This window comes from Stylophora pistillata, chromosome 10, assembly GCF_964205215.1.
Source record: "Stylophora pistillata chromosome 10, jaStyPist1.2, whole genome shotgun sequence".
Classification (NCBI taxonomy): Eukaryota; Metazoa; Cnidaria; class Anthozoa; order Scleractinia; family Pocilloporidae; genus Stylophora; species Stylophora pistillata.
The window spans coordinates 17,199,167-17,220,248 of NC_142528.1; the positions used below are offsets into that span (position 1 = coordinate 17,199,167).

The 21,082-nt window shown below is 39.5% G+C and overlaps 3 protein-coding genes across 6 annotated transcripts; 1 reads left to right on the top strand and 2 right to left on the bottom strand.

Moving 5' to 3' along the window:
- Positions 1–830: 830 nt before the first annotated feature.
- On the top strand, positions 831–8,835 carry LOC111329700 (uncharacterized). 2 transcript variants are annotated; one of them, XM_022934466.2, is made up of 3 exons: positions 831–1,178; positions 1,989–2,260; positions 8,286–8,835. In XM_022934466.2, the coding sequence occupies exons 2-3, from the start codon at positions 2,002–2,004 to the stop codon at positions 8,345–8,347; spliced, it is 321 nt and encodes a 106-aa protein (XP_022790201.1). In that variant the 5' UTR covers positions 831–1,178; positions 1,989–2,001; the 3' UTR covers positions 8,348–8,835. The 2 variants fall into 2 exon arrangements, with proteins under 2 accessions (XP_022790201.1, XP_022790200.1); XM_022934465.2 differs by lacking the exon at positions 831–1,178 and adding an exon at positions 1,537–1,693.
- Positions 8,836–9,167: 332 nt separating this feature from the next.
- LOC111329699 (uncharacterized) lies at positions 9,168–12,365 on the bottom strand. 3 transcript variants are annotated; one of them, XM_022934464.2, is made up of 2 exons: positions 12,043–12,365; positions 9,168–10,568 (listed from the first exon to the last, which is right to left on the bottom strand). In XM_022934464.2, exon 2 carries the CDS (start codon positions 10,562–10,564, stop codon positions 9,422–9,424), a length of 1,143 nt encoding a protein of 380 aa, XP_022790199.1. In that variant the 5' UTR covers positions 10,565–10,568; positions 12,043–12,365; the 3' UTR covers positions 9,168–9,421. The 3 variants fall into 3 exon arrangements, with proteins under 3 accessions (XP_022790199.1, XP_088591776.1, XP_088591777.1); XM_088735650.1 differs by having other exon boundaries at positions 12,048–12,364; XM_088735651.1 differs by lacking the exon at positions 12,043–12,365 and adding an exon at positions 10,754–10,979.
- Positions 12,366–13,308: 943 nt separating this feature from the next.
- Positions 13,309–21,077, bottom strand: LOC111329698 (small ribosomal subunit protein uS3mA). The gene is made up of 3 exons (XM_022934462.2): positions 20,937–21,077; positions 16,907–17,108; positions 13,309–13,796 (listed from the first exon to the last, which is right to left on the bottom strand). Exons 1-3 carry the CDS (start codon positions 20,982–20,984, stop codon positions 13,537–13,539), a joined length of 510 nt encoding a protein of 169 aa, XP_022790197.1. The 5' UTR covers positions 20,985–21,077; the 3' UTR covers positions 13,309–13,536.
- Between the last annotated feature and the right edge of the window lie 5 nt (positions 21,078–21,082).

A 21,082-nucleotide genomic window follows, 5' to 3' on the forward strand; every position in this document is an offset into this window, starting at 1 on the left:
CATTTGATGGTTTAGCTATGCCATTTTCAGCTTGTACAGAGAGGAGGGGGACATTGGGGGGGTACCCAATACCACAATACCGTGCGAAAAAATGGCAAATACCGAAATACCGCGTCGCAAATCGACTTGATACTGATACCGCATATTTTAATTACATTTATCATCGGTTCCGCATACTTATGGTTGCTTCCATCTAGCGCGTTTAATTATCTCCGACATTTATGCACATAGATTTTTTTTTTTTTTTTTTTTTTTAATATTTTGGTAGTTCGCAAATTTTCACTGAAAAGTAAACTTCATTCGGTCAACCTTTTGGTAGGAGTATACAAAACGGAAAACATGAAGAGAGGTGTGATCCCTAACACAGTCCTAATAGTGAATAACAATTCTCTTACCTTAAAACGGTTTTCTAAAGGGCATTTGGATGATGGCGTCATTATTACTACAACAGGTCTAGACTGTTCACAGTTCCCTATTTTTCCGTGAGACCATCGAGATGGAAGACTTTGCGTTACCTCCTAAAATCTCCGACACCTGCATCCTCGGTACATATGAAACCAAGAAGGCCGCCAGTAACGCAAAGCGCTCGATCTCGACGGTCTTACAGAAAAATAGGGGACTGTGAACCGTCTACAACTACTACTACTACTTGAATACATTTAGTTTTCCCTTTCATATTAAATTTGTTCATTCCAAAGCTTTATATAACAAATTTAACGCTCTAACTTGCACAAAACAGGAAAATCGTAAAGGATTCTGGTAGTAGTGGTAGTGGTAGTCAAAATACGTCATCACGCATATCGCCCAATTTCCGGTCAAGTGTAGGCCAGTCTATCTGTAGCAGCATCGGACAAATACAACCGTCTTTCAGTACAATAGACGATTATTAAATCGAATAACTCTGCCAAATCGAGATCGTGCACCAAGGAGGAAGTCTGCTGCGCTTCTGATTTCCCCTTGAAGAATTCCTTGAAGTACTGGCGCACTTTCATAAGTAGTTTCCTCAACTTCCTCATCACTGCTAGGATCGAACTCATCCACCAATTCCTCATCTGCTGTATCATCTTCTGCTGTTGGGGCATCCTCTCTTTCGGTGGCCTTGGCACCTGCATGTTGCGCAGAAGTGATGGTGACCGGGTTGTCTAATGCGACGCACTCTCTCTGATGCAGGAATTCTGGTAGAGTACCATTGTCATTGGATACAACAACAATCTCATTGTTAAATGTCACAAAATGACTCACAAATGGTGTAATAATTTACCATTAGGTCTAACGACTTCTAAATATTAACTTTTATTGACCTTTATGTCTTACTGTGTTTTGTTTTGCGTATTGTATCGAAAGGAAAGCGCAAAAAACTCTACCGCAATACCGTAAACAATCATATTTCACCGAAAACCGTCATGAAATACCGCAAGGCTAGACGATACCGCAATACCGCACGGTAAAATTTAAATTACCGCATGAAAAGCCCAATACCGCAATACCGTAAACCCCATGTCCCCCTCAGAGAGGACTGTGCAGTTTCAGTGGAGAAGCTTTGCATGTGTGTGATATTACATTGTCTCTTACATGAAGGAATTAACAATCTGTTCTCGGGCGATCGGCCATCTTAAGTCCGGAGAGTTTGTTGATAGAGGTTTTGCCGAAAAAAAGAGAAGTCAGACTTGTGTTTTATTCAGCTTACGAGGAGGTAAAAGTGAACTTGTAGGCTTAAGAAAGATCTTTAATGCCTTATAATTATCCCATTGGGTGCTGAATCTCTATGATAGCCTAAAACATCTAAACAACCTTGAGGTCTCAATATCCGATCCTTTTTTAATTTTGAAAAAAGTCAACTCGATCTCTTGTTAGGTACTTTGCTAATCTTATCGCTGCTCTACTGCGACAATTAGTCTTTTTTGACTCATTGAAACGCATGCGTTTTATGTAGTTTATTCTTAATGTGTTCCATTTGGCGTTCTCTAACGGATTCCCTTATATTTCAGCTAAGATTTCAAGATGTCTGAGAAGTATATGACGAGGTTTGATGAGAGGATGAAATCTCCAACATTTGACGAAATTGACTGCAGTGATCCTGTGGCGTTTTACAATGCACGAGAACGTTGGGCTTTAGAAAGGCTCATTGAGTTGGAAACTGTGAAGATATACCAAGAAAGAGTCAAGGAATGTTACAGAAGAGAGGAAGTCAATGCCAAACAATACTGCAGAAAAGTAGTCAATGACTATAGGAAAGCATTCAATGAGTACAAGAAGAAAGGTATGTTAATCTAACTCTTTCATGGATGAGCTGTGCAATGTAATCAAAATTTCACAAGTTAGATTGAGATAAACCTTTTGTGACCAGTGATTCTATTAATTCTGCATTATGTGTCCCTGACCCTTGAATATCCCCTAGGACACGTTACATAAGGCATGTGTCCTACAGGATCAATTAAGAATGAAAGTCCAAAACTGAATAAAAAAAGTCATTAGTTGACCTGCAAATGAAATACAAGTAAAGAGTTGATCCTAGGGATGGTACAAAACATGAACCCCCCTTCTGGAACGCCTTCTGGAACGCCTTCTGGACCCCCTTCTGGACCCCTCTAACTAGATTAAGAAAGGATGAAAACAATAAATACCTGGAGCAACTTAGGAGGTCATCATCAAAGTGGCATTTCTTACTACAAACATTTGCAATCTTCAAAAAGTGCCACTAGCAATGTTTAATTCTCCCGTGTGCCATTGTGGAATCCATTTTGTTTCTAAGTTAGAGTGGGGACCTCGACAGAAGGCTACAAAACTTCTGGTCTTTTCCTCTGATCAACGGATCAGATTATTCCATCATTTTGATTGCATCATCTCATGTCCTTGGCTACCACCCCTGACCACAAAAATTGTGGACACCATACACAGAGCTCTATGGTAGAATGTTGAAGGTAAGGTGTGGGATTGTTTGGCAAGAAAATGTCGTGATTGTCTATCACTGACTTCAGGAATGTCAAGATTGGATACAAAATGTGAAAAAATCCCATGCCTACCTTTAACATTCCACCATAGAGCTCTGTGTATTGATGACCACAATTTTTTTGGTCAGCGGTGGTAGCCAAGGACATGAGATGACGCAATCAAAATGGCGGAAAAAATCTGATCGGAGTGGTTGATCAGAGGAAACACTGGAAGTTTTGTAGCCTTGTGCCCAGGTCCCCACTCTAACTTATAAACAAAATGGCACCCACGATAGCACATGGGAGAATTAACATTTCTAGTAGCACTTTTTGAGGATTAAGGAAAATGGTTGTTACATGAAATGCCACTTTGATGACAACCTCCTAAGTCGCACCAGGTATTTATTGTTTTCATCCTTTCTTAATCTAGTTGGGGGGTCCAAAAGGGGGGGTCCACGTTTTGTACTGTCCCATGATCTTAGCAGGAGAGTTCCAATTAAACAAGGACCCTGACTATAAAAGGACTTTTGCCCTGGGCAAGCCGTCAGTCATTTCACCCCTGACACCGAACTGTCGACATCAACCAGTCCGTGACCGTGCGATATCGGCAAAACTATTGTAACTGAAAGGTCACTTGCAGCCAGTGCATATCTCAAACTTCTACGAATTTTGCCATTTTCGTTTACGGCAAAGAAAAGATGATCGGCTCCACCCAGTTGGCTCCACGGAATGTACACCCGCTTGCGATGTCATTTCTGTAAGGAAGGCAAACGGCCAGAGGGCTAGCGGTGAGGACTAGCTTTTATGACCTTTATTATCTTTCACAAAAATCCTCTTCTCATACCGGTTTTGTATTGTTGTAATAAAGTGGTTAGTTTCTTCGACGTTTTGTCTACGGGATTTCATGTGACACTTATACAAGAACTCTGCAATTAAACAAGAGATCACGTTGGATAGAATTTTTATTTGAATCGCGCGCCATTTCTCCAACGGAATATGTGGTGTTGAAATACGAATCCCGTGGGTGCTCATATAAAATAATTTCGGTCACGGATTGGAAACATGTCTGGTTGACTGAAATCCGATGGAAAACAAATTATCATCGGCTATATTGCCTAAACAGGCCTCAAGAACTATTGAAAACCTCGACCTTTTCATAAGTAGCTAGTGAAATAGGCTTCTCGTTGCAACACGCGTCTAAAATGTTCAGGCAAAAAATATCCTACATAGTGCCGTGTCAAAATACTTAGAAAACTATGTTCCTTTCAAAGGGACCTATTCTTGAACTTCGCTCTATTTTTTTTTCCTTTTTTGAGGCTTTTTCTCTCCATAACTCAAAACGTGCAATAAAACATTGGACCCGTTTATGTCGGTTTGGGTGGCCGCGTCGCTGGCGAGATGAGAAGCCTGAGTGAACGAGCAAGATGTAAACAAAGAGGAGTGACTTTCACTTACCATACCTCTTTGTTCAGACCATTCGAATAAGTCTAAGAGTCGTTCCATCAAAATAACATTTGCCATCGGTGTTCAACTCGCTAAATGAAGGCGTTCCTTCAACCGCTGAATTCTTGTCTTCACGCTTTCCAATCGCTCTTCCATTCCGGGTTCGACCGCCAGCTCCAGTGTATAACGGACTCGTAGACCTCACGCCGCTATTTTGGGTTTTTTTGATGGAAAATCCACCATGGCAAAATAAAATGCAATTTTAAAGCTAAAGACTAGTTAGTGCGCGACTGTAGCAACCGTAAAATGGATCAATTCGAAGTGGAAGATGAGTTATGTCGCAACATACACGTACACACATTTACATACATGTACATAAATGTATATATATGTACATGAAAACCACTCTCTCTGAGCATGTCACAGTACTAAGATCCTCTAGTCAATGATATCGACGGCTCAAGAAGTTGAGGCAAACGGAGGGGAGTCAGAGGGCCAGTACAACCATCTCGCAATAGGAGGAGCCGTTAGGAGCGCGAAATTCAAATTGCGATAGCCTAATTTTTTGAGTTTTGCAAATGAAGATCAGTATTTCTCCATTCGTCCCTTTTTAATCGCCAATAAAAACATTTTCAAGTGGAAATCAATTGAAATAAGACTAGGATATCGGTCTTCGTGTACAAATCTCTTTTTCCCCCTTCACCTTCCATTAGTCAGCCATCTTCGATTAGCCATGGAAGCAAAGATTGCGTTACAAGACGGGGGAGGAGCTATCCCTTTTATAGTCAGGGTCCTTGTTTAAAGAAATTGCAGAAGAAGCCTGAAAAAGTTGAGGCTTTGTCTTATGGTGATTTGAACTCCATGCCTTTTAGATACCAGAAGGCACCACTACCAACTGAGCTATACAGCCACATTTTTGGAGGAATATAAATTTCAGCAGGTTCTTTGTTCTCATGAAGGAGTCTGATTACAAACATATGACCCTGCAATTTCTGAAATTTCCCTAATTGCTACTCAACTGCAAGTATTATTTCTTCACTTGCAAAGTGAATCCTCTTATCATCATAATAACCTCAAAAGGAAATTTAAGTTGAATTTCTTAAATGCAATAGGCCTTTGAGAAATGTTTGAAGGACATATGCAATAATGCATTCATCAATCAGGATGAACAAGTTACTGTCTTAAAGAGATTACATGGAAAGCTAGATTGTTTCATATTCTATTCAAAGCTTGAATACTGATCTCTCAGTTGAACTCTACTGAACCAAAGCTATTAACCAAATAAGCAGTACTCCCCTCTTGTCACATTGTCTCAAAACCCTTTACACCTTAACACCAGTATCCATATTTCCCATGCTCTTCTCTATACATTTCTGTTGGTACTGACAAGGGGAATTTGTTTAACAATCAAAGTTTTTAGGTTGAATGGTGATCATTTTCTTTACTCTCACCATTTTAATGAATGATTCAGCAATATTACTGTATGGAGAAATTACACACTAGTCACTCCGAATTACAGTCAAGTCGCCGACGGTTCAACTCGCCAACGCCAACTCACTGACGTCTAAACTTAAGTAGAAATGTCGGCAAGTTGGTCTTCAACCCAGTATAACATATCAGAAGTCAAACATTTAGAAAAGTAAACGATCTTTAGTAAAAAAGCAATTTTTTTTCTTCCAACAAAGTTTATAAGGATCTCATGGCGAACAAGGAAAGGTCAACATCAGCAATTACTAGAACAGCTCCAGACGCAAATGAGTTATCATGTGACAACAGCACCGTAAAGACTCATCAGGTCGATTGGTCAACTTGGCTTTCTAGTCAAGATCTTTATTAAAAACAATTCTTTTTAATTTCAACAAAGTTTATAAGGATCTCAAGGCGAATAAAACAAGATAAAGATCGGCAATAACTATAAAAGCTTCAGACGCGAATGAGTTATTGCGTGACAACACCATAAAGACCCATCATGTCAATCGGTCAGATTTTTCAAAGAACACTTGGCTTTTTAGACAAGATCTTTAATAAAAAGCAACTATTTTTATTTCCAACAAAGTTTATAAGGATCTCAAGGCAATAAAAGTAAGACAAACATCTCCAATTAGTCTAACAGCTTCAGATGCAAACGAGTTGTTGTGTGACAACGACACTGTAGCGACTCATCATGTCAATTGGTCAGACTTTCTAAACAAGATCTTTGTTAAAAAGCAATTCTTTTTATTCGCAACAGAGTTCATATGGATCTCAAGGCGAATAAAGCAAGGCGAACATCGCCAATGAACAAAAAAGCTTTAGACACAAACGAGTTAGTGTGTGACAATAACACGTACTGTAAAGGCTCATCATGTTAATAGGTCAGGTTTTTTTAAAAAAAACTTGACTTTCTAGGCAAGATCCTTAGTATACAACAATTATTTTTATTTGCAACGAACAAGTTATTGTGTGACAACAACACTGTAAAGACTCACTCGCCTCTACAGCTTTTTTGTTCATTGGCGATGTTCACTTTGCTTTATTCACCTTGAGATCCTTATAAATTTTGTTGGTAATAAAAATAATTGTTTTTTTACTAAAGATCTTGTCTAGAAAGCCAAGTTTTCTTAGAAAATCTAACCAATTGACATGATAAGTCTTAATGGTGTTGTTGTCACACAACAACTCGTTCACGTCTGAAGCTGTTTTATAACATAACCAAAGTAAAATGCGCGCTCTGATTGGTCAATTTAGCGTCCCCCATTTGTCCATGGGTGTACGCTGCTGACATGAGCAAATGCAAAGACTATTTTTCCGCGCGCGCTTGTTTTTTCTGGTCGCGTAAGATTTGATAAATAAAAGGGAACTCTTTAGCTACAATGTATCAATGTTATGTCATAAAACAAATGGCAAACACCACAGGGTACACTATTGAGTTATGGATGCACTTGGGAGGTTTGCTAAGCACTCAAGAAGCTAGAGTCGCTCTCGGCTATCGCCTCGAGTGACTCTAGCTTCTTGAGTGCTTAGCAACCTCCCACGTGCATCCATAACTCAATAGTGTACGCTGTGATGTTTACCATTTGTTAAATAGCAATTGGTGATGTTTATCTTGCTTTATTTGCCTTGAGATCCTTAAAAACTTTATTGGAAATAAAAATAATTGCCTACTACTTAAGATCTTGTCTAGAAAGCCAAGTTTTCAAAAAAAATCTGACTGATTGACATGATGAGTCTTTACAGTGTTGTTGTCACAATAACTCGTTCGCATCTGAAGCTGTTATAGTCATTGGTGATGTTTATCTTGTTTTATTCACCTTGAGATCCTTAAAAACTTTGTTGTAAATAAAAATAATTGTTTTTTACATAAGATCTTGTCTAGAAAGCCAAGTTTTCTTAAAAAATCTGACCAATTACATACACTTTATTGATGCTCCCTAAGTCAACTTTTCAGCCCAATTGACATGATGAGTCTTTAAAGTGTTGTTGTCACACAATAACTCGTTTGCATCTGAAGCTGTTAGTCATTGGCGAGGCTTATCTTGCTTTATTTGCCTTGAGATCCTTATAAACTTTGTTGGAAGAAAAAAAATGTTTTTTTACTGAAGATCGTTTACTTTTCTATAAGTTGTACTGGGTTGAAGACCAACTTGCCTATGTCTCTACTCGATTTTTATACATTGGCGAGTTAAACCTTCGGCGACTTGACTGGATACTGTCACTCCCATGGCTTAAAGGTTGAATAAAGTGCTACAATACTTTCACATGCTTTTCATTATATTATGAACTGGGGTAATCTGACTTCTGATTTAATAACCTCATGGAATCCTGACTTAACTTTTTGTCAGTCTGCATCAAAAAATAAAAATATGTAGTAAACAGAAAAATAACAAAGAGTTTGTATGATGACCTTGGATGTCTGTTTATCTTCTATTACAGCTTGGTTCCATACTGAAGGTGGTGACTGGACCAAATACAAAGTGGAGATTAGTGGGGAATGACATTTTATAATTATAATGTTTACATACTGATGGTAATGATGCTCTGTAACACCTGTGATACACTTTCAGTTCCTTAAATGGAGAAAAAGTGATTTGAAAGTCCCTATCTATGCCTTCTTCTTCTGTGTTTGCATTGATTTCAATTTTTCCAAGCATTTTGGTTCTATTGTAAATTGTATACATTTAAAGGGTGAAGAATATCATCGAAAAAACCAGGAAAGATTTATTACTCGACGTTTCGGGGTCATCGTGACTCCATTATCAAGAGACTAGTTTAAAAACATGCAAATAAGGAAAGGTACAAGAATAGCATAAATTAGACTGTAATAAATCTTTCCTGGTTTTTTCTATGCCTTTGCTTTAGCAAATCCCTGCTGATCAAGAATATCATCACAAGGTAAATTTAACCAGTTTAGATCCACAAAACAGTATAAACTGTTATCAATGTACTTGTAAAGGTTCTCAATAAAGCAGTTTTTGAGAAATTATTTGGATTTTTGCTTTTTGTCTCCTAAGAGAAAAAAACGTGGTACACATTAATTTGTGAAATTGATCCGACTCGTGTGCAGACTTCACCCACCTGTTTAGTTGAGCATGGCTCTGTAGACTACATCAATATAGGTCCATCACAGGTGAATGAAACTTGGCACAAAATTTGTGCTATGAGAGCATTCATGTTGAAATCATATCTATTTTAAGACCATAAGGGCATGGGTAAAGTGTTAGAAAATCCATGAAAGGATTCTTTGGGGTACTGTGATGAAAAATACCCTGCTTTGAGTTGGTTTTTAAATTTACACATTCCACAGTGGCCACAATCTGGAGAGGACAGTTTTATTTTCTAATGATTGTAAACATGAAAACACTTATCAGAGTGATTACACATTTGTGAATATCTTAAAAGAGAAAGCATTCATTCTGACTTAATGACATCAGTTTACCATTAGTTAATGTGGACTGTGCACTGTAATACCCATAGGCTACTGTATAAAATTACACCCATGGACCATTTTGACTATCTCTCTAATATTTATGAGTTAGTTGGCCAAGCATAAGATCAAGGTGAAGGTCTTGTCACGGGCTCTTGATTTGACAATCAAATTCTTCCCAATGTGTCACTTGGCCATCTAACCCACAATGCGCTCCAAACCTACATCCACGGTTATTGGTACCTTCAAAGACACCAGGTGGGTACCATTCCCCTTGATGGTAACAACCTTTGGACTGAGCTGGAGGTTTGGGTGCAGGTGTAGACTCTGTTGCACAATTAAAGTCATCCCACATCTGGAGTTGACCATCATCTGTACAATACAGTCCGTAACACCAACCTTGGCCATCTGATCCTCGGCTGATCTCACTGCCTGGGGCATACCAGATACCATTTTGGAGGCAACCTAATTGTGTTGGTTGTGGAGGAATTGTAGTTGGAGCAGAGCTTGTTTCTTTAGTGGCACTAAGGCTACAGTCCCAGTTATCTGATGCGATAATATTTCCATCATAGTTGCAATATGTTTCATAACACCATCCATTTCCATCCGAACCTTCACTGATTTTGCTGCCAGGTGGATACAAAGAACCTTCATGGTTGCATCCAAATGGTGTAGTGTCAATGGGAGGAAGAGATGAAGGTTTTGTTGTTCTTTGGTGAGTCTTTGAAGGAAGCAAACTTGTTTCTCTGGTGGAGCTTGGAGGGGTTGTAGTAGGAGCAGAGCTTGTTTTTTTAGTGGAACTAGGGTTACAGTCCCAGTTATCCCAAGCAATAATGCTTCCATGGTAGTCACAATATAATCCATAGCACCATCCATTTCCATCTGAACCTTCACTGATTTTGCTTCCGGGAGGATACAAAGAACCTCCGTGGTTGCATCCAAATGGTGTAGTGGTGAAGCTTGGAGGGAGGCTGGGTGGGGTTGTCATTGGAGGGGTGGGTGTGATTGTTGTTGGAGGTATAGTTGTAACTGGACCACAATCAAAGTCATCCCATGCAAGAGCATGACCACCATTACATAACAGTCCGTAACACCATCCTTCCCCATCTGATAAATGAGTTATCTCTTCTTCGTGTGCATAGCATTTGGATTCATACAGGCAATTTGGAGGTAAACACGTTGTAGTGGTAGGCTGGATGTCTTTGTTAAGTTCATCCAAAGGGCGTGACTGAATCCTGGCCAATGAGAGCACCAATAGAACAAACAACATTTCAAGTGCGTGATGCATTATCCTGCAAAACATTGTGTATTTGTAGTATAATTGGTAAGAGCGGTTTTATAAAAAAAGGAAAGATGGGTGGAAAGCTTCGAGAGAAAATAAACAACAAAAGGAAAAACAACGCATGGTGGATGAAAGTAGAGAAGAATAACGTTATTGTCGAAATGATATCCGAGAATTCAATCTAAAGATGTTTACCGGAATTCTTCGCGACAGCAAAATGAATGAAGGTTCAAAGGGTATCAGTGAGGTAAGATGCATGCTGTAGTTGTATTCGATGACTTCCGTACCCCGTTCCCGCGTTCTTTTTGCGGAAAACGTGAAGTGTATCAAGGCGGACTAACCGCCTTCTGGTTAGCTCAATTGGCTAGAGCGCCGGATCGTGTTGTGCGGGAGGTAGAGGGTTCGTGCCCTGGCCGGACCAATACTCAGGGTCTTAAAATAACTGAGGAGCATTTGCTACCTTTCTATAATATCAAGAATTGGATAGATAGTCCAGTCTTCTTGGATAAGGACGAATAAACCGTAGGTCCCGTCTCCTGCAGAGTTTAGGGGTAGGAGACGTTAATTTCCCACGCACGAGGTTACTGTGTAGGGGATGTCCTCCCAAGCGGGGGGGATGCGTGGGTTTGTCTTACGTTTTCTACATGAGCCTCTGGGTCGGGCAATTGGGTAACCATGCCTCACGCAAAGACAATAAACTTGAATTGACTACACCATCGCGCTCCCCACAGCAAAAAAAAAAAAAGAATGCTTGATCGCAAGCAAGCGTCTTGGTGTGCAGTCGGATAAAGGAAAAAGCCCAAGTCTTACTTCTTTCCTTTAAAATCATCTAGAGTTCATCTTACGCCGATATTTTACCTCGACGGAGTCATAACTGTATTTGTTAATGGGAAAATTTTGGTTTCTTTACTGGTGATGTACCCCATGGAATGCAATGCGCGCTTACGTCATGAGGGAAAATGGAAGTTTTCATTGTCATTGGATCTGACCTCTGTTAAAACTCGCGTTTTTATCTGATTGAGGAGCGCGACGAAAATTTGCTTGTATTGCCGAAAACCTATGAGACTTCATAAATAGATACTCAACAAAGCTTTTTTACGTCTTATGGAAATTTTCAGTTCAAACATGTTAGCCATCTGTTTTGTGTTTTTAGCAGCAATTCTGCAAACGAGAACTCTGATCCCTAAGCTATCTATCTATTCGTGTTGCATTTCACGATCCACGTAGCTGAACATTGTGCCTGTGTAAAGGAACACTCAGAAGAATTCTGCTCTTCCCGCGCTTTTTTCGTGTTGTTTAGGGGTTCAGTGTGTGAAAACTCGTAAGCGCGATCTTATGAAGAACATCTGAACAGGACAAACGTGTGCACACTCTGGATTAATCGTTTCAACAAGACTTTCATTTCAAGAGGTCTTAAGACACTGATCAGTCGTAATCTTGCAGGACGAATTGGATGCTCAATAAAGCTATAAAATCGAACTTACCGTACCTTTCCGTTCGCTTTTCCTTTGGTCACACGCGACAAAGATGCTAACCTCTGTCTTGAGTTTTCACGCCGGGAATTCGCGATTCTTCTAATTACAACATGACCCAACAATTTTTTTGCAGGGATCGGATTTCCTGAACAGACCTTTCATGGCCCTTTTCCCAGACTCCTGCGTTGTAAGCTGTATTGCCCAGAAGTAACAGACTGCACTCATTTTAACAATTTGCATGACCTTCGAACAACTATTCCCTGACATTGTTTCACTTAAAAACAACTTTTAGTTTAATCCTGCTCCCGCTCCTTCGAGAAAAAAAGATGTTGTCCTAATTATATACAATGATTAGGTGTTAACAAATCTCCAAATTGGCAATTGTTCAACCAACGTCGCAATTAAAATTACCACATACCGGTAATTGGCGAACGTAATATAACCATCGGCGTTTAGTAGTCAAAGAGAAAAGGCAGTTTGATATCCTGTTCAAGTTAGCGCGTTGGACCACAGGCTGTCTATCTCCGCGAATCGTTAAGAGATTACCCTTTCAACTCTATTTTTGCGTCAGGATTAAGCGAAGTGTATTGCTCATGCTTCGAGGGCGCGGTACTTCATCATTCACACTGCGCCTAATTCATATTTACCACCTCACACAATTCATGGATTATACAACATGTTTGGGCAAAAATTTAAACTAAAGATAAAGGGTTAGTGTAAAATTGCTTTCGATGAATTGGCATGAAACAGGACCGCAGCGGGAGCATTTTACCCAGCCACTTAACATGAGCAGGGAAAGGATTCCGCTTTTGTAGAATCCTGGCTTGGCTTGTGAAGAATGTCTCCCTTTTTCATTCCTCACTGGTGTGAAACCACACTATTGCATACTTTCTGGCAACTTTCCCAACCTAGATGTCCACACGGCGTTTTTTTTCATTTTTCAAGGGAAACCAACACACTTAAAATTCAATATATTCCTGAGCTTATTAATTATAATTAAATACAGGCACAAAAATAGCCACGAGGATAGGGCACGGATGTGTCGTAATGAAGCGTGTGCAATGTTTGGACTTTTGTGTTTAAAAAACTGGGCGATGACGGGCTTCTACTACTTTTCCTCGCGTGGATCCGCACTCGCAAGTATCGCTCTCAATCACTCACTACGCTGTACGGCTGCCTCCTGGTCGGGGAATTTAAAGCTAAGGATGTGATCAAAGCTAAGGATATGATCACCACATAAAAGACAGAGTTGATACCTAATAACCTTGAAAGAACTAAGGACAATTCATTTTTATTTAATCTATCAAACGTCTCGTTTTGGCTCTCGAGGGCCACTGCTGAGTTTACTAAATTTTAAAGATGTTGGATTGCAAGAGAGCGCACAAGTTCGTCACAACTCAAGTGTTACAGTTCTTAGAAAGGGTTTGTTCCTCATTCTTGTGTCAAGCACGTTAAGACGCCCCAGATTTGAAGATTGAATTAAACACATGGAAAACAGGTGTTTTACATGGAAGACTGACATTCCAATTTCACAACACACTCAAGCATTTCAGTAAGCAGCGTCTCTGTAAATCCTACTAGGAAGTAAAACTTTGGCAGGTTCACAACGGCGGGCACAAGAAAAACAATGTTAATGCGATTTGCTCTTCGTTTGATGACAATCTCAGAAACCAAATATTCATGCATGACTCCTTCCACAAGCTTGCGAATCATGATATCATCCATCATCCTCTCTGATGCCCACAAACTTCCCTTTAAATTTCCTGAAGAAAATAAATGAACTTGCTGTCAATTTGAAAATATTTCTTTCTTGTATTGTTTTTTTTTTCTTGGCATAATATTAATGATCGAGTTACAAGTGTAAAGAAAAGGAAAACTGACAAAAGGTGGTGATGAAGCCCTTGAGAAAACACAGGACTTTACATGATGGGCTCCCTCTAGCAAATATCAAAATCACAGTTTAGGGTAGGATAGTGAAGAATCAATGGCAGAGTAGAAATTGAGAAGGGCTTAAATGTTCTATTACCCCTTTCACCCCCAAGATCTCATTAGTAATTCTCCTTACTGTCTGCCATTAAATCTCATGATGTTAGTTTAGAGACTTTAGTATTGGATCAACTAATTATCCCCTAATTCATATTATTCTTTATTCTCATCACTTGCCTGCTTGATATTATAAGGAGAAAATGTGTCCTGGTCACTCACTGGGGTTACAGGGTTAACTTACCAATACAATATATAGAGAGCATGATTAGTCTAGGAAAGTGAAAGTGTGTCCTGGTCACTAACTGGGGTTACAGGGTTAACTTACCAATACAATATACAGAGAGCATAATTAGTCTAGGAAAGTGAAAATGTGTCCTGGTCACTAACTGGGGTTACAGGGTTAACTTACCAATACAATATACAGAGAGCATAATTAGTCTAGGAAAGTGAAAATGTGTCCTGGTCACTCACTGGGGTTACAGGGTTAACTTACCAATACAATATACAGAGAGCATAATTAGTCTAGGAAAGTGAAAATGTGTCCTGATCACTCACTGGGGTTACAGGGTTAACTTACCAATTAACAATTGGTTCATGCTTTAGCGTGCACTATCGAGTTATGGAGCACGCGGGAAGTTTGGAGAGCACGAAAGAAGCGTAAGAGTTGCCCGAGGCGATAGCCGAGGGCAACTCTAGCTTCTTGAGTGCTCTCCAAACTTCCCACATGCTCCATAACTCGATAGTGCACAGCTGAAAGCATGAACCAATTATTTTAGAACATAGCCGGTGGAATTGTGCATCAAATGCGACGCGAAAAACGGACAACAATATCAGTTGAAGCGAATTGTGACAGCGCTGATGCCAAGTCTCCTTTTCCTTTGTTTTTCTCTTTTTCTGCCTCATTTAAGAACTCTAGCCCATGGGAAAAGGTCGAAACATTGTCTTCGTTTTCGGACTAGCAGGCCGAGTTTCTGTTTGTATCCTTTATTGTCGCGAAATGTATTATTTTTCCCCGCACTAGCAATGGAAGCTCGCGCGAAAAAAAAATTTCTGGCGAAGTCGGATTTGCTGACGCTATCAGCGTGCACTATCGGAATTTTGAGCACGCTTACGTATAATGAATTTGATTTCGCGACTCTGCTAGCTATGTATATGTGCACGATCCTTCGCAGTAAAGCACTATTTAAGCAATAGTGAAGATCAGACCTGAAAAAAATTCAGGCCTGTACGGGATTCGAACCACTGACCTCTGCGATACTAGTGCAGCGCTCTACCAATTGAGCTAACAAGCCAACTGGGAGCAGGCCATCAAATTAATTCGACATAAACCCGTAAGATGATAAATCAAACAACAAACATATGAAAGACATATATATGAACTGCGGTTATGAAACGTATATGTGTTTTTCTCTTTTTCTGCCTCATTTAAGAACTCTAGCCCATGGGAAAAGATCGAAACATTGTCTTCGTTTTCGGACTAGCAGGCCGAGTTTCTGTTTGTATCCTTTATTGTCGCGAAATGTATTATTTTTCCCCGCACTAGCAGTGGTTCGAATCCCGTACAGGCCTGAATTTTTTTCAGGTCTGATCTTCACTATTGCTTAAATAGTGCTTTACTGCGAAGGATCGTGCACATATACGTTTCATAACCGCAGTTCATATATATGTCTTTCATATGTTTGTTGTCTGCTAGCTATGTTCTAATACAATATATAGAGAGCATAATTAGTCTAGGAAAGTGAAAATGTGTCCTGGTCACTAACTGGGGTTACAGAGTTAACTTACCAGTACAATATATAGAGAGCATAATTAGTCTAGGAAAGTGAAAATGTGTCCTGGTCACTCACTGGGGTTAAAGGGTTAACTTACCAATACAATATATAGAGAGCATAATTAGTCTAGGAAAGTGAAAATGTGTCCTAGTCACTCACTGGGGTTACAGAGTTAACTTACCAGTACAATATATAGAGAGCATAATTAGTCTAGGAAAGTGAAAATGTGTCCTGGTCACTCACTGGGGTTAAAGGGTTAACTTACCAATACAATATATATAGAGAGAGCATAATTAGTCTAGGAAAATGAAAATTGAAACAATAAAAGAAAGAGGAACAGAGGAAGTTTTGAAGTGAAGGAGATGTTAGTAGAAGCACTAATACTCTAGGTGAATATTTCTAAATTTTTGAAATTCTGCAATAAAAAATATCAATCCCTTGAATTGAATTTATCATTTATGAACTAAATTGGGGTAATTTCCAGAACTCAGAAAAAATGAAAAAGAAGAATGTTTTTTCAGGAGTGTAGCTGAAGTTCACTAGCCATAATAAAACAGGTGTCTGAATACTTTAAGGGTTATATCACCTTAAGTAGGTTTTTATGGGGGTTAAAACAAGATCACAAAGAATGGATAACTAAAGATCAGCACATCTCTTGTAAAAGAGTTTTGTAGTCTCACCCATGGCAATACGAGATTCTCCTGGTACTGAGTGGGACAGACTGATATTACCCTTTTTTTAGACTTTTCAGTTATCTATCTTTTCATTTTTAGCACTCTGTACGAGAACATGTTTTCTGGTCAAGGCTGTGTTCAAAGAAAAAGTGAAGAGAGCCCAGTGCTCTGAAACTGTGAAATCCAGGGTGCCTAGCATATGCTTTTTAGGAAAAAACTAAGATTCCTGAGTCACCCAACAACAAAAGTAAGGAGCCTGGGGCCAATAGGCGCTGCTAGACCACACCCCTGCTGGTACGATGTAATAATAATAATAATAATAATAATAATAATAATAATAGTAGTAATACTAATAACAATAATAATAATAATATTCAATATTTATATAATGCAAATTAACATACAGAAGGATATGATGATTGTATTTTAATATAATAACACCTGTATGATGTGAGTCTTGGCCTTTGGTGACTCCAATTCTGTAGCTTGGTACAACATCTTCGTTTTTCTGTTGTCTTGCTTTTGGTTGATATGCATATCTGACACCAAGAATCTTAGTGACAGGGGGTGCTACCCCCATGGCAGGGAAACATGTCACACCATGACTACCTAGAACTCCTCTTTGTCCAACATGGCAAACACCCTGTAACAATTCAAGAATAAAACCATCAATAGTCATTTAAATCAGTGAAGTTATGACAATTAGGATTCCCAAAGGAAACATGAGAAAACTATTATCAACGTCCTGGTTATCCCATGAGTGGGGTTACAAGAGAAGTGAGAATTAGAGTCATTTTTTTGGTCTTTTAGTGTAAACTACATGAAGTATGTATTTCTTTGGTTGAAAAACCCACAGTGTTAGGGCAGAAACTAAAACAGACCTTTAAATATAAGGCTTAGCATATTTTGAATTAAAAGACTACCTGGACATAAACAAGTGACAAGGATATGCTATAGCAGCTTGAAACAAACCCATTTAGGTTGTAAATTGTTGTTGTCGCAAAAATGTTTTTGTAAATTCTTTGGCAAATTTCGGTAATAGCACACAATGATTTGAGAATGTACTTTAATTCTTACATAAAGTTGATGAAATGATACATATTCAGTTTTACTTCTTGGCTAATTAGACACTCGATAACCCAGACTATTCAGCCTGGTTCCCACAAGTCCAGATTGTCAAGGTCCAACTGTAACCAATTGCATTAATAAACAAGAATAACAAGGATAAGGGAGCTTATTAGAGAGTCTAGTTGTTTGAGATTTGAAGCTTTAGGCTCAGGCATAATTAGGTAGGCCCTCTCTATATTGTGGAGCTTCATTATGACGATGAAGCCATTGTCAAATAACCATCATTTTTGGATCAGACATGACGTACCCTGACAAAGCTATAAATATAAGGACTGGACTTGAGGACATTGAGCAAAAAAATTAAATGAAATTACTTGGAGTATTGATAGACAGTGATTTAAATTTTAGTAAACATATTGCCTAAGTATGTAGGAAGGCTAGTCAACAAATAGTTGTTCTATCTTGTCTGAAAAATTTAGTACCTGTTCCAGCAAAACTCACATTATTGAAATCGGCTATCCTCCCACACCTCACATATTGTCAAAAAGTCTGGCACTTTGCCAGGGCTTCAGATAAACATCAATTAGAAAGGATACAGGAAGGGGCTTTACGCTTAATCTATCTAGACAAAACCTCATCTTATGAAGACCTTTTAAAAAGGGCTAGTCTAGATACATTAACCTATTGATGTCCAGTGCGCCCGTATGCGCCCATGCGGACCTACACCCTTTCTACGCCTCGTGACATCATCACTTTTAACCCTGGAGCACGACTTTGAGCACGCACTTGAACAAGTTGAAAATATCTTACAAATGATACCAGAATGAGCGCAATTGAGTGAAGGAGATTGGAGAAATAGCCAAAAAACCATGTAACTTTGACCTGAAAATCTGCACAAAAATCTTGTTCCATTACCCACCTACCTTTCTGAGCATGTGCTTTGAAAATAATGAGTAGTTTCCTAAAACTTCTCTACACCAAAATGAAGCCTACTAAATTTCCAGCAAGTGAGGAGAAACTTCAGGCAAGGAGAGGGGAAACAGAGGGCAGGAGAAAGAGAGAAAAGTAAAAGTCGTAAGTGGGGCATTACTTATCAACCCAAGAACTATGTCGAAATTTTGCTTTCTGCGCATGCCCGAGATTTTCAGGCCGCCATTTTGCATTTGGATCAAAAGGCCGTCGAGTGTACGAGCTGTCAAGGGGTTTTTGGTAAGTTTGAGCTTTTAAAACCACAACAGTAACCAGAAATCTGCTGGACTAGCTTCAAAACACAGTTTTCCACAAAAGCTGTGGCCATTAATGGGTTAAGGGCCTGTTTACATGGAGATAAGGTGACCCTCTTAGGAGGGTCATCCTTCTAGAAGGGGCAAAAGATAGTCCCCCTTTGCATGCAAAGTCTTGTCCCTAGGGCTACCACGATTAATTGAATTTGGCACCGAGGGAGACAACTGCACGGTTTCTAAGTACAAAACAACCTGTGACTTCTTTGATTTTTCACGTGGCAAGCCCTCTTCCATATCTTTCCGAGTCGAGCGGCTTTCCATGGTACTCTCATCGACAACTGGTTCATGATCATCAATGTCTTTTTTCAAAATGTCGACACTGTTGTCCTCGGACTGTTTTGAACTCTGTTCAGATGATTTGGCCACCACAGAATGGTGAAAATATTCCTCGGGCTTATACGCGCGCAAAACCATTACAGAGTTTCACGGCAATCTGACAGTAAACCGAACCCACAAAAGTGGACCCCTCTAGGAGGGTGACCCTACCTCAAGTGTTTACAAGGCAAAAAGTTGGTCCTAGCAGGAGGGTTACCCTACCAAGCAGATAGGGTGACCCTACCCCTAGCGTGACCCTACCTTTCATGTAAACCAAACCGGAAAATGCAATAGGCAAGGGTTACCATTCTAAGAGGGTGCCCCTTCAAGAAGGGTCACCCTATCTCCATGTAAACAGGTCCTGAATGAAAGAAGGTTGAAGGACATACCATTTCTGACGTATAAGGTTAAGCACCAAATGGTGCCAGATTACCTTGAATATATTACAAAAAGAAATGATTTAAGGCCATACAGCCTCCGAAACTCAGACTATCCTCCCAAGATAAAATATTGTAAAGTATGGAAGGCACTCCATCAGGTACTTGGGCCCATTGTTATGGTCCAAGTTGTCTAGCTCTGAGAGAAATGCACCAACTCTTAAAGGCTTTAAACGAATGATAAGCTGTAAAGATATCTCTGCATTGGACAACAGTAGTTGTGCCTCTTGCTATTTATGTAATACCTAATATGATATGTAAATTTATATGATATTTTAAAAATTTTACATTCTACGTCTTAATTATGACAACTTTACTTTATTTTAACTAGCTTTGTTTTCGTAAGTGTCCCCAATTAGTACTGTCCTGTACTAGAATTTTCATGACACTTAAATAAAGGTTCATCATCATAGTCATTTGAATTAAAGTAAACATTAAAAATTAATGCAGTAAATGGTTTGAACCCGGGGGTAACATGTGAAGGTGTAGTCTGATCGTCCGGGTGAGTGTAGTCCTGAGAAGGACTGTTGTCAGTGGTAGTGACTGACGTTTCGACAACCTGTGCGGAAGTCATCATCAGAGTCAAGTGAATGATTGTTGTCAGTAGAATGTTCTTATTCCAGTTCATGTGAAATGACCGGTTGGTTTTGCCATGATGATATTGGCTGTAAGACTCAAGTGACGTAAGTCGGTCATGATTGGTCTGTTTTGATCTGTCGGTAAAGTTAGGTCATTCTTTTTCGGTCGTTTGTGATGTTTATGTCGTGAATGAGTCGTTTGTATGGAGCGGGTAGTTGTTGACATCTGTTTAGGGGAGTCAGTCGTTGAAAATAGTCAGTGCTGTAGGTTAGGCATTGCGCAGAGTCCCAGTCAATGTTGTGGTTGGTAAGTCGATGGTGTTCAGCAATGTGATTGCTGACATCACCTTTCCTCGTCACCCGTCTGTGTTCAGTCAGTCTTGTTGTGAGGTTTCTGCCAGTCTCACCGATGTAAGAGGCTTGGCAGTCGGAACAATTGATCTTATAAATCGTTCCCTGTCTGTTCATCAGTTCGTCTTTGTCTTTAACGTTGGTTAGTAACTGGCGTAGTGTGGTGATGGGTTTGTGGGCGACGCGGATATTGAAGGGTAGTAAGACGCGCGAGATGTTTTCAGACAAGACTTTTATGTACGGTATGGTTGCTGTAGTCGTAGGGGTTGCGGTGTCGTTTGTTTCGGTAGTGGTAACAGGGTAACAGACGGATAGCTGTCTGCTGTGCGCGCAATAACAAGTTTTTATTTTCCAGTTAGATAGGTTTTGTAAGATCTGAATTTTATCTCTTGTGTATTAAGAGTTTTTTAAGAATCTTCTCTATTTGATATAGACCTACCTGAATACTAGCCAGTCTCAGGAAGTTTCGACAGTTGTTAGCGGCCATATCAAGCTAGCTTTTCATATAATCTTCCCAATTTTTTACCAGCTACTCATTACGAGCTTCTTTGATCGTGTCCGCCATGATCAATTCTTCTGCCCACA